The following is a 17742-nucleotide window of genomic DNA, read 5'->3' on the forward strand; positions in this document are numbered from 1 at the left end:
TTTTTTTTTCTTTTGCTAACAATATACTACCCTTGTGTAAAATCTACATAAGAAAAAGTGCTAAATAATAATCTCCGCTGTCACGTGAAAACCTTGTAAATTAGATTTTTATGTTATCCATAATTTTACCCGAATTGACAAGGCCGTCTATGATTTTGACATGAAACCAAATAAAAAGCCACTTTGTAGAAATCAAGACTTTCTGTCTTTCAAAATTCTTTTTTTTTCTTTTTTTTCTTAATTTTTTTTTTTTTTTTAGTTACAAGGTTTTCATCTAACAGCAACACAATATTTGTACATGGAACAGAAAAATCTTCAAGCTCCAGGTACCATTTTACAATCAAAGGCAATATTTAAACATAAAAAGTCATCTGTGCTATGCATCTGTGTTACTTATCCTAAACATTGTAGCATTAGACATATATGACCCCAAAGGAAAATAACTTTAGTATTGCAAATAAAATTGTTTTACTAAATTGTTACAAACTCTCTTTTGCATATTTTTTTTTGTTTTTTTGTTTTTTATTTGGAAGACCTTGACCTGATGTACTACCATAAACGTAACAAACCCCACAGTTATGTAGCATACTCTCAAATGTGCTTAAAACTTTTTTTGTCTAATTAAACTATTTGTTTAAAATTGCCACTAAAAGCTAATTCTTTTGATAACATGTAAAGCTTAACCCCCAGGTCCTGCAAGTGTTATGTACAGTATTTTACATATTGGATCAGGGCTCATCAGGGGCCTCAAAGGTTGGCATAAAATCAATGAGTGATGTCAACAAGGGAGTCATATCAGGTGGGCGATCTCTCCAGACAGTCAGTGGCACAGATTGAAAATCCTCGGAAAAAACTTGACTTGAGCCCAAGAGGACGATTTACAACTTCGCTTTGAACACTTCAGACAAAGCGTTACAGTGCAATGGCTTACCCTTGTCTTCCTGCTCTGGTTTAGTCTAGTCTTACTTAGTCCAGTGCGGTCTTAATAAGTCTGATGCTGTAAGGACTAGTTTGGTCTAGTCCAGTCTGATTTTAGTGTCGTTTAGTCTAATCTTGTCTGGTCTGGTGTGGTCTTATGTTGGTTGATTTATTCAGTCTTAAGGTTTGATCTGGTCTTGCCTCTCGTTACCTTTTATCCACTCGTACTGCCTGCCTCTGTCCTCCTTTCTCTGTTATGGTCATAAATTGTCTCTAGTCTACTCTGTTTTGTTCTAGTCTAGTCCAAGCCTGGGTGAAAGAGCATTTGCAAATAATTTTAGCCTGCTTAGAGTGCCAGATAATGGTATCATTTACTGCAGTGGGACAATTCAGATGATGTCAGGTAAGCTGTCACTAAAAAGTATACTAAATTTCACATTAAATACTTGAATGCGACATTAGGGCACTTATTGCACCACCCTTTGTGTCAAACCCATCTGGCACCTAAGAAGGCAAATACTATCTGACCCGGGTCTTGTCTAGTCTAGCCTTAAGTAGTCTGTTCTGATTTGACCCTGGTCTGGAGCTCTGTTGGGTGTGTCAGCAGTGGCTAGTCTATGGTGTCCGGCTCAGCGTCCATGCAGGTCTCCCAGGGGTTGCGTGGCATGTGGGGCATAGAGATGAGGAGCAGGGCGACTCCGCTGAGGAGGAGCAGGGTGAAGGAGGCGCAGGCACAAGTGAAGGACCAGGAGTAGTAGTATTCAATCCAGATGGTCTCGTCGCTGTCAATCATACGCTTGACAGACTGGCGCATTACCTCCACAGAAATGATGATGCAAAGGCCTGCGGTCAAACACAGAAAGGAGTGTTTGTAATTGGTAGGAGCTGCTTTTCTTTGCTACAAACCGAGGTTACGCTTGCATTTATGTTACCTTTCTTTTCATAACCATTTGAAGAAACATCTATACAGTTCTACAGCAAAGTCGTCAGTGTCAAGTCTGACAGTGTGAAAATCAACACTATGTCAGTGAATCTAGCCCAAGTCCACACCCATCAGAGTTAATTTAACACTTTTAGATTTAAGATTTAAACACTCGCCCCAGAGTCATATCAGCTATTTGCCAAACAACGGTCCAGTCAACACTGGCCAACTCCAAATAATGGAGAACTTTAAAACCAACTTTATTAACACTTGAAAATGCTCTGTTAATATAATGTTCTACATCAAAAAACAGACGTATGACCGCAAAATGATGATACCCCTCATTGCATGTTCAGCCATAACACTGTAAGAGATCTGTGAAGCTTATTCAGCCATATCTGACCTGCAAAGGCAAAGAACATTCCAGCAGGCCTGAGCAGGTAGTCCCGCCCCTTCCCAAAGGAGAAGATGACACAGAGCGTGCCCAGGATCATGAAGAAGAGGCTAAAGATCGCGATGGCTGCTGCTGAGATATTGTACTCTGAAGAGAGAGAGGAGACACAGAGAAAAGGAGGAGGAAATGAGGAAAGGTGACGAAGCGAGAGAAGGAGAGAGACAGAGAGGGAGACATGATGAGGAAGGGGAAAAGAGAGAAAGAGGAAGAGAGAGACAGAGAGAGAAAAAATAAAGAGGGATGAGAAAGAGAGAGAGAGTGTGAGTGATAGCGATAAAACAGGAGAGAGTGGGTAGGAGCAGAAGGGGCGGTTGCAGTGTCGTTTACATAATAATTGCTTCAATAGTACACTCAGGCGAGTTATGACACAGATAATTAGCCTTTAAATTACCCTCACTTAAAAAACAGCAGTCATTTATCCAAACTGGAGCAATAATGGCATCTGCATGACAGATAAGATGCTGGAGGCTTATAACCAGGTGATTAGAACATCCCCCCCCCTTAGTGTCTTATTGTCACATGAAGATAAGCGGGTTCCCCCTCGTCTCTAACAGTCCAGGTGTGACAAAAATGATCTTCCCATTCCATTTTAGCACTCCAACTGTGGTATAACACCAAGTGCAAAATAACCTTACAGTCAGTCTCTCCAGCTGAGGTTGTGCGTGTGTGTGTGTGTGTGTGTGTGTGCATACATGCATGTGCACATCCTTGTGTGCGTATGCTTTCACGCATCCATGTGTGCATGTGTCGCCTCAACTCTGTTCTTGTACACTGGAGGCGATCACTTTTCAGCCACATGAATGTAGGTTGTTCAATTCTGATCATTTATTCTGGTCAGTCACTATATTTCCCTCTACAGTTGCATCCCTATTGTACATTACGCTGCCCTAAAGTACATATTATACAATACTGAATGTAATTTATACTGTAGTGTTCTGTCCATAGTATGTCTTGCACTTGGTACCATAATGTAATGTGAAACTCTCTAAGTTGTCAATATATCTCTTCACCAATGTCACCAAGACAGAATTCTTTACATTTCTTGTAGCCTACTTGAATCAAAATTACTTTGATACTGATGTCTATTTGAATATGTGTGTTCCTTCATGCTTCCTTGTGTGTGTGTGGCAGTATATCTGTGTGTTTCTGTGTCTATCTGTCGTTGACACTGTTTGTGTCTGTGACTATCTGTGCAGATCTCTGTATGTGAGTCCTTGTGGGCATTTTTACAGCTTAAAAATGCACAAGCTGGAAGAGTCAGCTGACGGATATAGGCATGAATGTTATGGGTTATTTAGTATTGAAGTTAGGAGTCACCTTAAGACATTTGCTTATAAAATACTTAATTTTGAGGACAGAATCATTTATGTTTTTCAAATATTGCCTGGTAAATCAGGCAGTAATCTTTTTCCAATATGGATATATAGCGTTTTTGAATGATTTTGTTTGTTTGCCTCCATTTCTACCTTCACTTTGCACTGGTGGCTTCTGTGTCACCATGTCTCCTCGTCACAGACACATTTAAGGCCTGTATTTCTTTCAAGGCAAACTATCTTGGATCCCGTCTAACATGTAGGCCGACCGCAGGCTTTCTGGCCAAGCCCTCACCCAGGAGGAGGGAGGAAGAGAAGAGGCACCCACCTTTCTGAGTCTTGACTTCAAAAAGCTCTGCTTCTTCCCCCGATGTGAAGTGTTTGAAGTAGGAGCAGTTTTTTGCTGCAGAGTAAGACAGGGGGAGAGATGGGAGGATGACAGAGAGACAGAGAGAGAGAGGGAGAGAGAGATGAAAACACTGATTGAAGTGGAGAGTGCAGGTGGCTTTGGTTGTGTCTGTCCCCCCCATGAGTCTGCACTACCAATGAGCCTAGAAGTCACATCTCTCAAAGGATGCCATTAGAAAGACTATCAAGAGGCAGACACAGCATTAATGAGACACACACAACACACACAACTCTGGAGGCAACTTTATTATAAGAAAAACAGTGTAAAACATTTTCTGGCTGTATTTAAACCATGTAGTACATGCTTGGTGTTTCCAACCTGAAATACACCATGCTGATTGGAATACATAGTACTAAGTGCACTATGCTGGCCTTGTTAATTTGCTTATACCTGTATCTTCAGTTACTTGGAAGCAAGTACTCATTTGTCAGCTACCCAAGTGAATAGTTCACCGTTCACCGTATCACAGTTCAAATGTCTAAACACCTCATGTCTTACATCTCACATCTCTATAAACCTCATATCTCTGAAAAATCTTTTCAGGGATTGAAAAAGCAGCCTTATTTCCCTATTTACAACCATTTTTTAAAGTTTATAATGGATTCTGAATGGATTTCATGGGTCCAATAGTCATTAAAGTCACAATGAAATGTAAAATGGCTTTTTCACGTTGCTAGCTATTTTTTCTGTGTCATAATATACACATATTTAACAATAAATGCCAAAAAAAAATTACAAAATGTTTTATTTTCTTGTATTTTCATGTAAAATCCCATTTACTTCTGGGAAAACCGTATATTTTAAATGGTTACCTCATTGTGTACCAGTAGGCGTAAATAAAAGGACCAAAAATACCATCACAGATTTTTGAACAATCCTGCCCCTCACATCAAATAAAACTGTCTTTCTCTCCCTGACTGATATCCCAGTGGTTTACACTTTTAAAAGCTCCCCTCATGTGTTATGTCCCCAGTATCCTGTTTCAGCAGGATATACATCAAATTAAGGAAGCAAGATGCTCTCAAAATGCTGTTTCATTGGACTTTTAAGTTACTCGGTGCAAAGCAACTTTGCAGTTTAAGTAAAAAATAGAGAGAGCTGGAGATGGAGCTGATTCAGTGTCTGGCTCAAGGACACTTCAGCAGGGCGGCTGCATGCTGACACAGGGGCTCGAACCTGGGTCCTCCGATTGGACAGGCATTCTCTATACTCACTACCACAGAAAATGAGCTATGCAGTCAGTGCTGGTGTTTACATGAATATGTTACATCCACACATGAAAGAGAAAGATCTTTCCAAAAAGCTATTTCTAAATTGGTAAAGAACCAGCATGCGACTGAGACTGTTGCAGATTCTCTCTGGCTATTTGATCACTGGGACGTTAAACACCACCCCCAAATCACAGCAGTGTTCTGTGGCTTGCTGTCGTCTAAAATAAACCATGTCCTAAACTCAAATCCTTTGCTACCTTTCATGTTGGCCACTCTCATTTCCCAGAAATCAGTTCTCACCCAGTGCCAGCCACACAAACAGGTTTTTTGCACTTTGCTCGCCCAAACTCTAGTCCTATAACTAATCTTAAATATAGCCTCACATAGAAAAAACATTGTATGGTGCACTCATCTTCTGCACATTCGTCTACGTATTCACTGTCTCCAAGGTAGTTAGACAGGGAGGGAGGGACGGAGAAGAGGTAAAGGCCGAGTGACCATCCCCTCTTCCCTTCCCTCCACCCACCATCTTTTCTTTCTGAGATTAAACCCATAAAGCACACAGGTCTTCGCTCTGTCCACACAGAGATGGACAATGTTTGTGTGTGTGTGTGTGTGTGTGTGTGTGTATGTGTGTGTGTGTGCCAGGCAACAGAGGAGCTGTTTGTTACCCAGGATGAGAAAGAATCACCAAAGAGGTAACCTAGCAACAGGCTGCTGCTGGTCTTGGCTAGTCTTATCTATTTACCCATGTAAAGGCATATCGAGAGAATACGTGTGTGTATGTGTGTGTGCGTGTGTGTGTGTGTGTGTGTGTGTGTGTGTGTGTGTGTGTGTGTGTGTCAGGGGACAGGTTAGAGGTAAGGAAAGATGGAGGCAGGGTCACAGTGCAGCTTGAAGCTGTAAATATATTAGTTTCATTAGCCTATTCTCATTAGGTCTCTCACCTCTGGGGCTGAGCTAATATGTGTTTGGGTCCAGCTGTAAGATTTACTCCAGTCTCTATGAAGACATTATCTGCCCACCACACAAAGACAAGATAGCAAGACCTATAATTTATCCAAAGGGAGCTTCAAGAGATTGAGCTTCTACTTATCTTTTTAGCTCTGTTTAGATAAGAGGTATTATATGGAAAGCAGACAGAGAGTGCTTGAGTGATGGATTGAGTGCTAGGCTAGTTTTGTTGCTAGGGTGATTTTGCCAAACAAGGTTGACCCATTTCACATACATTGGTAGAGTAAAAACTGATCCGCTAAATACTATTGTGTGACTCTTCATTTTCGATATTTCACATCATTTCAAATGTCTAATAGGTGATATTTGCAGCATCTATTAAATATAATTTGCACTGTAAATGAATAAGAAGCCAAAGCAGGAAGCTGGAATAGCAGGCAAACCAAACAGCAGGTGCACAAACATACATGCTGCATTCATTTTGCCACTTCTTTCGTCTTCACTGCCACAGTAGCAGGTAAAAGTTGGAAAACTTCAACTTTTGTTGCCAAGTGTTATCTGTAGGTGGCACCTTATGCCATCGTTGGTGGAGTTTTCTGTCATTCTCCCACTGAAAAAAATAACATCTGCTTTGCCATCTACTACATAATGTGAATACAGCATAAGTGCTCACCTCATGTGTGCTACGCTGTCCAAAAAAGACAACATTTCAGGCTGGAAACTTAAATCTAGATGGTGAAACTCTGAGTATGGACATGTAGTATGCAGTGAAGAGGGAAATATTTGGGTGCATATCATTGACCTTGCAGGCGGGCTAATGGGGATACTTAGTTCCAGGGAGGAGGGTGATTAGAAGGAGGCATCGCCTGTCACTTCAGTTTTGCCTCCTTCCATTACACTCCGTTCCTTCTCTGCTGCCTCCTCTCTTTGATATACAGCGTCTCCTTTCCCCTCCCTTTCCACACTTTAACTCAAACGGTGCCTCTCCATCCTCCTCTCCCCACCTGTCGTTATGCCATTGCATGCATTTTTTAAGCTTTCCCGCCTCTTTCTTCCACCTCAACTTTCCCTTTCATCCTTCTTTCAGTTTCCCATGGTCTTCCTTTCCCTTTTCATACAGTTCCCTTCCTCCTCCTCTTCTTCAAACCCTCTTTCACTTATCCTTGAAATTTTGGAGGATAGATGAAGTGCCATAAAAAAACTGACTGTTTACAGCATTTCCATGTTGTTGTTTTTTTCTCTGATGGTGAATGACAAAATGCAACTGGGCGGACCCAACTTACATCCTGGAAATAGCTTCTTCTTTTTTGCAGTGGTATTAGAGGAGAATGTTTATTTTTAGGGGATGGGGGGTGGGGGGTGGGGGGGGGGGGCTGTTCTTTTTCTGGCCACACAGAATGACCGACTGATTCTGGGTCAATGTGAATCAGATGGTATTTGAATGGCTATTCCATCAGGAGCGCTCATAACTGGGACACAACAGCACAGGAGAGTCCTCACGGCCCTCATGACCCTGTGTGTGTCTGTCTGAGTGTGTATGTGTGTGTGTGTGTGTGTGTGTGTGTGTGGAATGACTTTTATCACAAGATTCCAAAAAAGAAAAAAGACCATTATCAGCATCATCATCGCCACAAACCGCCTTTAATATATTTGATATTTACATAATGAGTAACGATTCATTCTAACTATGGACCTTTAACTTGTTTGCTGCAAGCTAAATTAATCCCACACACCCCCACAGTCTTGGCTCTGCTCTATAAGCAGGAGCCAGACAGACCAGCGAGGAAAATGACTAGGTGTCTGGGAAGTGAAAAGGATGGCTCAAGGTGACATCGGTGCTTTTGTGGCTGAGAAAGGGGGTATGAATTGGGGGCACCAGCCAGGCATTGTGTCCCTGATACTGTTGGACGGCGGCGCTGGAGGACACACAAAAGCAGAGGAGGCAGAAGCTCCATTTAGCGCTGTGAATGTTAGGGGGTTAATCTCTTCACGCTGTGCTTCTCCAATAACTTGCAGAAACATGGGATGCTTCACAACTCTGACACTCTACAACTTCATCTCTGATAATAAACTCCCACTCCTTTGCTTCTTTGCACATGTATGTACAGGAACACACACACACACACACACACACACACACAAGTAGCCTACCTTTTATTTCCCAGCCGAACAGCATCATGTAATTCATAAAGGGTTTTTGTTTGATTTTTTATAGCACTCGAGCTGTCATGCGTCATTTGTGGGAAGGTAATTTCAAAAAGTCATTTGGGTTCACTGCCTTGCTGCTGTTGTTATGCAACCCCTTCACAAAAGCAGTGTAATTGCGCCGGTATGAAAAAGTGCTTGTGTATGCGCCTCTTGACAATCAACTCCCCCTCTATTTGGGAAAACGCAAAAGCATGTTATTAAGTCCAATCACCACTGCTTGCCATGGGTATACATCAAGGACGTAATCTGTTATTGTGCTCCGCCAATTCACTCAGGGGGCTTTTTCCACAGCAGTGTGTTTTGGTTATGTGCTCAACGCGCTCGACCCACAACACACACATTATATTGAGAAGCGGATAAAGCAACGCTGGTGTGGTGCTGTCAACCAGTAAGCCACTCCATCAGGTTCTACAGTTTGTTAGGTACAACCATCAAGTATTAGACCGCCTTTTGTCTCCAGAACCCCCAGAGTCATGGATCCTACAACAGTAGCTGTTCAACAAAGTGTCACTTGCCTATTTGCTGCATTTTCTACATGTAACCATAACCCTGACTTCAGCCTAACCCTAAACCTGACCCCATTGGTAAACCTAAACCTAATCCTAACTTGACCCTATTTCTAATATTAACATCTAAGATTAAACCTAGCCTAGAATACTTTTCACACTATTATGAGTATCACTTGAAACTCAGCAGACTTTTTAGTGACACATTATTGTCGCTTGATAGGAAGTTGAGTATCAACATTGGACTATCCAAATAAAGTGTGACCAAAATATATCTTCATCTAAGCCAAGCTTGTGTGCAGCAACCCCCATTTTCACAAGATAGTTTCTTACTCTGCTGTGGCTAGCACCTCTCTACTGGTGTGTGTTCCTTTTGTTCCTTGATGCCTGTTGTTTGCCTGTTTGTGGCCCATTTTGCATGACTCACCATTTCCTTTCAGCATCTTTAAGAGTGCCATCAATCTATTCACCCATCCATTTTTCTGAACAGGATTGTGTATCTATTAAACTTGCATCTATGTTTGTCACTCTATTGGGCCTCTCATGGCCCAGCAACCCTTAACCTGAGTCAAGGTACTTTATTTAAATATGATTTTCTTATTAAGGTATTGCTATGTAATTAGTTCTGAAGTTCTAATGCTAACTGAAAAAGATGGATGTCCCCAGTCAGGGGTTAAACAGAGGTTTCCAAACGTCATCAGGCAGACTATACTCATGTTATTTTATCACTTCTTGATGAAATTAAAAAACAAACCGGACCCTTGGGCCAAGTGGAGTCGTACCATACCTGCACAACAAAACAATGGGGAAAATGGCTTGGCATACTCGTTTCACCTGGTAGACATGCACACTCAGTGCTGAAGGATTTTGAAGGACTAAATGCAAGACAGTCAAGGAATAACATCCACTATCCTTTTTGCATAAATAAATATAAAACAATTAGACGGGATCTTTGCCAGGATCAGGCTGTCTCTCTCCTGTTACTAGTTCCTATATATTGCCATGCTAGGGATTCCCCATATAGTTCAGGCTGTCACAAACACTCATTTTACTTTTTAAAGAATGATTCACTCTATTCCATTCAATATTTTAATACTCGCTATTCACTAATTTGAATATTTATTATATATTTTTGAATATATACATATTTGCTAACCTCCCAGAACTTACAGTACTTACATCTCAGGTATATTAATTGTGACTGACCTGATTTGCATAAGTGGTCTTAATAAATCCAGCTCTAAACTGGAGAAAGCTGCATCCATTAAGATTTAGTACATAGAAGTAATTAGGGTGCCTCTTAATAAATATGGCTCTAAATGAGTTGTTCTATAACAATATTGAGATGTGAGTGAATTTTATTCACTAGCCAGCAGCGATGGAACGATCAATCATCATCAAGTATTTTTCAGTCAGGACAGTTAACACATGAACTAAGGCTCTATGGATTATATTGCAGCTGATAGACAGTACAGAAAATACAGAGGACTGAAGCCTGTTGCTTGGCTGTAACCACACAGAGCAAAGATAGTTACCACTTTATTACCCAACTTCCGGGTAATGAGGTTCAATACTTTCACTTCAAAGAGAGATAATTAAAGGCTTGATATACTGTTTATAAAACATAATATTCAGCCCCACCACCTGCCAACCCTGAATCAAGGCCCCTAATTTAACCCCTGCCCCCATTACTGATGAGTGACCTGGATCATGTTTTCTTTTCCTTCAACCAACAGCAGGGGCCGTAGCCAAGTAGTCACAGCACTGAATCTGCCTTAATGAAGTTATTTGTTTTTATTTTGTTTTGAAATGCAAAACAATATATTTGTAGGAATAAGGTATAGAGGTGAGATCCACTGTTGGGTCTTCCTCAAAGACTTCTGTAGTCATTGCGTGTCTCCTTGTCCCTTTTCCGTTTGTGAGCCATCACTCTTGACCCCCTCTGTATGCTCTTCCTGCTGGGGGCATCTGGTTTGATTGGAGAGAGAAAACTGTCATCCATCTTTAGGAGCTTTGCATTTCTGTGGCTGCACTCTTCCTTGGTCTCCAGGCTTTCATCCCGGCAGCGTTTGGTTTTGGTGGCTCGATCGAAGGCAGGTGGGACCCTGGCAGGCTGCTCATTGGGATGGACATTACTGTCGCCACACCTCTTGTCTGATGATGTGGCCTCAGCCCCGGGGGAGGGCAGGCTGTACGCACTCATGATGGCAGAGTGGACAGCCCCACAACCCTCCAGCGGTTTGTACAGTCTTTCATTAGGGACGGGCGCGCCGATAGCTGCCTGGTTTGAAGCCACTTGATGCTTTGGGGACCCTTCAGCAGTGCTGCTGATGTGTTCAGCTGACTGTGTGGACTGCAGAGGATCCTTTTCAAAAAGCCTGACCCAAATCCTGGTGTACATGGGAATGGGGCTGTTGTCTTCTTGGTTACCCTTGTTGCTTCTTGAGGGATCACATGCTACTTTGTTGCCAGAGCATTCACGAATCTTCAGGAGAAATCCAGTAGTCTGCTGGTTCCACGGAGCGCTGTGGCAGGCTGCATAGTCCAGGTACTCTGTTTCCTCTGAAGTGAGCGGCTTATTAGCTGTTTGTTCGTTGTGCAAACAGAGGGAAGCAGCTGGATTGTATTCCCAGATGTTCACAGGAGTGAAATCATCTATTGGGTCACAGAAATCACGGTTAATTAGAAAAGAGGATGGAGATATATTTTAAATAAAGGGCACACTGTGACAAAGTAGACCAAGAAACATAAAATCTACTCACACTGCTATGAGCTTGAGTCTAACCATTTGTGCTGCATTTAAGTATATCTTTCTCTCCCATCATTTTTGTTGCTCATCATGGTATAATACTGAATACGTTAAAAACACCAATAGAAATACCATATCATTAAAAATACATGCAATTGTCGTAAGAGAGGGCTGACATGCAACATAGGGCATAAGCTGGATTTGAACTAACTTGTTCAATAGATGATATGAACTTCAGCTTGCTGTGCCACCAAGTGCTTCAGAGCAGAAATTTTTACATTACATCTAAATTCATTTAGATGTAACGTTTGGTACAGACAGCAGTTTAGCATTGTAGAGTGCACATTATCACTCCAGCTTCCTCAACACTCTACAAATGTGTTACAATAACCTTGTTTCATGCTCTTCCATTATGTAAAGTGTGTGTGTGAAACCAGGCCTACCTGCACTGTTCACCTTACGTAGGTTGTGAAAGGGAATCATTCTTGTCGCAGATTGTTAGAGTCCAAGTTTAGTTATAACTTGTTGGAAGTCAACACTAAAGCAATGTGTCAGTAACTCTTTGGCTGATAACCCCTATACTGCAAGGATGACATCACAATGCTAGTGCCTATGACATGTGCAGCCCTTGGACTGTAGTCTATGTGCAACATGGCAATAAAATGAAAAATAAATAAACAAATATATAATTAAATAAACCTTTAAATAAGCCAAAACACTGAACAAGTAAACTGAAATATATGGTTTTAAATATCCAAACATTTGCATGTGTGTATGAATAAATATCATATGTATGTGTGTATGCACGTCCTTGTGGATGTGTCTGTGTGTGTGTGTGTGTGTTCTGATGTGTGTTTGTCTATATCTGCGCACACGTGCATGCGTGAGCGTGTGTTTGTAATGCCACGTGTGCACATATCAGTTTACTGATGTCTAAATTAGCATTACAAACAGGTTATGATTAGGATAATCATCCTCTAAGGAGCTGTCTGGGGATACGTACCACTGCAATACTTTCTAACATTAAAATGATAAGGTTATTAGAATACCAACAGTGTCCGACCATTTGTTTTGGGTAATCAATCATTGTAAGCAACTCAACAACAACACCAGGTTTTTATTAATAAAGCTACATGATAATGAATCTCGTCACATCTACCTAATAAATCATCACACAGTTTCCTTCAGACTCCACAAATGCGTTGCAAAAGCCTTGCTCCATGCTGTATCATTCTGTGAAAAGAGCCCTACCTGGGTAGTTTACCCTTTGTGGGTAGTGAAATGGAATCATTCTTGTATCGTTGCAGGTTAGTTGTTGAGCCTTGTTATTTAGTTACTAGTCCTTTGGAAGTCAGCAGTAGTGACGTGAAGTAGGTAAGTAGGTAAGTAAGTGAAGTGACAACAGCTTTTGGATCATGAACAGAACTGTAAGAATTCCATGCCAAAGGGACTGTTTATGACATCATGACAATAGGCTTGGAAATCTCCTTGAGCCTAGTGTAATGCCAATGCAGCAACAATAATAATAGCCTAATAATAATAAGTATAATAATAATAATAATAATAATAATAATAATAATAATAAGTACAATAAATACTTAACTAACAATCATTCATTTTTTAAACTTTTTATATTGAAATACATGTAATAAAAAGTTCAAAGCATATGCATGTGTACATGCATCTGTATGTATGTGTGAGTGTGTGAGGGTGTGTGTGTGTGTGTGTGTGTGTGTGTGTAATGATACAAGAGAAGACATTAGTTGACTGGTGTTTACATTAGGATTACTAACACATCATGATTAGGATAAATGGAATTTTTTAAAACATTTAAATGATAATGTCAATGAAACGCTTTGTCAATATGTCTTTATTTATGGCAATAAAAAAGGACCCAGTGTTGTTGTTGTCGTTGTTGTTGAGTTGCTTACAGTGATTGGATGTCAGAAACAAATAGCTGGCCACAAGAAAATTCACATGTATTCTAATGAACTCTAATGGAAGACACTCTTCCCTGGCCTTTCCCCTTTTGTCTCTGAGTCAATTAGATGGCCCCTCTCTAGCACCCGTCAGTCCCCTCCAGTGGTCATATTGAGTGGTTGAGAAGCAGCTGAGATTCTGTACAGACACCCTGATACAGTACTGCTGCAGGCCTACAGCTGATAAGCTGATGCTCTTTGATTGAACTTATCCAATCAAAAAGCAGAGATTCTGGTTATTCCTGTGATTGTGGTGCTTTTATATCAGGCTGCTGCCACATCTGTCTGTCTGCCTATATTGTCCCTCTCTGTTTCTCTTTCTTTCTGTCTCTCTCTGTCTTCCCCTCTTTCACTGTCCACTCCACCATCCAGTGACACTGGAGTGACGCTGGATCCCTGAGCCTGATGGATCCAAATTAGTACAGTATCACATCCTCCTCCACTCCCCTCGACAGAGGCATCCCTGCCACCATCGACCCCCTCCATCCCTCTCCCTTCTCCCTCCCATCCCTTTCATCCCTCCTCAGCCTCCCAGGTGTACTCTAACTCATGAGGTGGAGCTGGAAGCCACACTTCATTAAGGCCTGTACTGATCCTGAGGTAGTGGAGCCGGAGGCTAAGTCGGTGATACAGCCGGAGTGAAATCTCTCTATTAGGCTGCAAGGCACGCACACACAGCTAGATGCCAGCTAGACACTGTTTACCCCGGTGTTGAGTCCATTTGACGGGAGCTTGCAATTAAGTGAGAGTCTGGTCACTAATCAGTGTATATACAGGTGCATGTCAACATTGTGCAAACCATGGATTCTTCGGTAGCATCAGAAAATACAGCTTAAATTAAGTGAGTTCTCTAAAAACTGCTATCCAGACTGTCCAGTGTCTTGTTTGATCAAACAAACCTCAAATCCACTGTGATATTGCACATCAGAATGAACAAAAGATGTAGAGGTTAAATTCTACTTTACATTTTAGTAAAGCAACAGTCAGAATGACAAGTGATGTAATGTTCTCCCTGTGACCAAAGAGCGATCATGTAAGAGAGAAGTGCCAGTAAAACAGGAGAAATCAGAGCTAAGGAGAGAGGTACAAGGGATTTTCTTGCAGATTTTACAATGAGAGTCCATCAGCCCAGACAGAACAGATTCATGTTTTTCTCATGTTAACGGGGCACTATAGCAGCGGATACCCTTCCATTAGGCACTTGACTTCAGCTGTTTGAGTGCGCTTAATTGGCAGTCTGTTCAGAGACTTCCTCTGTGGAAGATAATGATGGTTCAGGGAAAAGGCTGGGCATAGAACTGTCATATAGCCTGGCCTCAGACACACAGTCCAAACATGTGTGTGTGCGTGTGTGTGTGTGTGTGTGTGTGTGTGTGTGTGTGTGTGTGTGTGTGTGTGTGTGCATGCGCACACATGCATGCCAGCACACATAGTGTCTGCCATGCATGTATGTGAGTTTGTGAGAGGAGAGAGACACAGAAGGAGAGGGAAAGAGAGGGAAAGGCACACACACACACACACACACACACACACACAGAGGGAGATAGACAGAGCAGAGTAGGAATTGGACTGAGAGAGAGGGAGATTATCACATGGCTGACCAAGCCTGCTCACACCACTTACTCTGACTTTGCCTCCTGTTATCCTCTGGCTACATACTGACAGTGACACAGACTCTCAGCCCCTTTCCCTCCTTCCCTCCTTCCCTTCCTTTCCCTTCCCGACTTGGCAGTTCCTACAGTATTTTGTATGTTTTCCTTTCTGTAGGTCAATGACGCTTGGCTTGATGTTTCAAGATATATTGAAAAACTGAAGCCACTTTGCTGTGTTTGCAGTGTTTATTTGTGGTGAGAGCATGAGGGTTAATGAAAAGTGTGGGTGGCGAAGGGAAAACACCAGGCGGTTCCACAGTGCTGAAAATTCAGGATGCTGTTTTTAAAGGGGCTAAGTGCAAACTGAGAAAGAAGAGAGCAGATGAAAGATAACAAAAAAATAAGATGTTGCCATCAAGATTTTTTTTGTGTGTTTGTGTTTCTGCCATGACCATGTTTACACAATTAGTGGACCAACAGTATAAAGACATCCTTACAGGTTTTCAATTCAGTTTCCACCATCAAACCCCCCCCCCACCCCACCCCCAATACTTCTAAATCTGGCAAAGACAAACACCTCACCCTAAATAAACATCCAGGCTATTATCATATTTCCAACCAGGAGAGCTAACAGAGTTACCAACCTCAGAACAAATTCACTTGAATTACTAAGAGAAATGACTCACACAGCAGCACACACTGAATAAAACCAGGAGTTTTTCTTTTCTCTTCTGAGGACACCAGGAAGACTTGTTTGTCACTAATGGCATCAAACAAAAACACAAAGCATCACACAGCCAGTTTTCCTTCAGCATTAGCGAGACAGAGCAGGGGAACAAGCTCCATACCTCCAGGTAAGCTGATGGGGCCGCAGCCTTTGCCCTGGGGGTCCTCCTCCACCATGTAGATGCTCTTCTTGCAGAGCCTCCAGAGGCCGAAGTGGGCTGCCTGGCAGGTGGTGTTGAGCTTCTCCACCCGGGGGCTCAGCACGGCCCAGTGGTCAGTCACCACCGCCGCCAGCATGGACGACATGCCCACCAAAATCACCAGAGACGTGATCTTCACCTTCGTCGCCTGCTCTTCAAACATGCTGCCGCTCAGTGTTTGTGTATGTGTAAAGTTATGGGTGGGAGGGCGGTGTGTGTATGTGTGTGTGTGTGTGTGTGCGTGTGTGTGTGTATGCGCACGTGTGTCTGTGTGTGTGCGACAAAAGTAAATGTGAGTGTGTATGTGTGCTGTGTATAGAAGCGAGCACGCGTGATCTTCAAGAGTTTCCAAGAGCGTGCGTAAGAGAGTGCCGGCTGCGTTAGTTGTGTCTCGGTCTTCCTTGACGCGGGCTGCCGACTCCGGCGGTTCCCCCCGTCTTTTTCCACAGCTTCAGTCGAGTTCTGATGTCCTCTCTTCTCTCCTGTTCTCCCGTCCACAGCTCTTTCTTCCTCTATCTCTGCCTTGTGCCTGGTGCTTGGTGAAAAAGGGGCCAGATAACAGTGCCCTAGTTTCTACCTCTCTCCTCTCTTCCTCTCCCTCCCTAGTTGCCTTTGGTGAGCTGGGGCCGTTCAGCTGCGAGATGAAGATGTATTGGGAAGCGTTTACACCTATTACACACTCCTTGACCGCTCTGGAGTCGGCAAGAGTCGGGGCCATTGTGGCGGGTCAAGATCAAACAAGATAATTTGAAGTTCAGACAAGGACGCCAATCGCGCTCCAGTTGTGCGCTAGTAACTAGCCAACATGAGAGAAAACATGATCTAGTGAAAACCTCAGCCAAGTTTTGACAGGGCAATTCAATATTTCAGTGCATACCAAATACTGACAGGATGAATCTATCATTTATCTAGAACATTCTCTGCCACATCTCCCTGATATTCTTATTCAGTCCAATCTGTTTCCAGCTCAATCGTCTCAGGCGCTGCGTGCCAAGGGATTCCTGGGGGGAGAGTTCCTTTATTAGTTGGCGTCTGAATGAGCTGATCTACTTACTCAGCCAATCAGCAGTCAAGATCTGAGACAAGGGTCCCACCTGATGGCAGCACCTGATCCAGATTTGGAAAGAGGGAAAAGGGCTTGAACATAGGACCTCTAAAAGTTGAGGTTCATTCAACAGTTTAAATATGCTCGACTAGGAAGTGCAGCTGAGAGTTTTCTGATCTTTATACATTCCTGTATTTATAGATTAATGTTCAAGATATTCTTGACTGTATTTATATTCATACTATCATTTGGAGCATAAAGCATTCATGCTAACACAACTTGAAGTCTTGCAAGTGGCTGTGAGATGCACTAGACATGTATGTTTGCTGCTGTTTTTTTCCTGGTTCCAAACTGACCTCTAATGATATGTTGAGAGAATCATCAGATTCAGCACTGTAAAAACCTGATACATCTCAGAGGCACAATCAACCTTCTCCCTATGAAATACTTGAGTAAATGGACATGCTTTTTTTAAACCACTGTGCCCCACTTTAGACAGCACTCTGGCCCATTTTCAGCCCTGACAACACGCACACGGCTCTGGGTTTTTAACACA

At 42.3% G+C, this 17742-nt stretch overlaps 1 protein-coding gene across 1 annotated transcript; it reads right to left on the reverse strand.

Annotated features, from left to right (window-relative positions):
* Positions 1 to 1528: 1528 nt before the first annotated feature.
* Positions 1529 to 16304, reverse strand: cacng1b (calcium channel, voltage-dependent, gamma subunit 1b). Its single transcript, XM_071521798.1, has 4 exons — positions 16064 to 16304; positions 3936 to 4010; positions 2244 to 2381; positions 1529 to 1761 (listed from the first exon to the last, which is right to left on the reverse strand). Exons 1-4 carry the CDS (start codon positions 16302 to 16304, stop codon positions 1529 to 1531), a joined length of 687 nt encoding a protein of 228 aa, XP_071377899.1.
* Between the last annotated feature and the right edge of the window lie 1438 nt (positions 16305 to 17742).

Source organism: Centroberyx affinis, unplaced genomic scaffold (genome assembly GCF_046629955.1).
Source record: "Centroberyx affinis isolate AG114_WGS23_722 - 3 ecotype Tasmania unplaced genomic scaffold, CSIRO-AGI_Caff_v1 ptg000927l_1, whole genome shotgun sequence".
NCBI lineage: Eukaryota > Metazoa > Chordata > Actinopteri > Beryciformes > Berycidae > Centroberyx > Centroberyx affinis.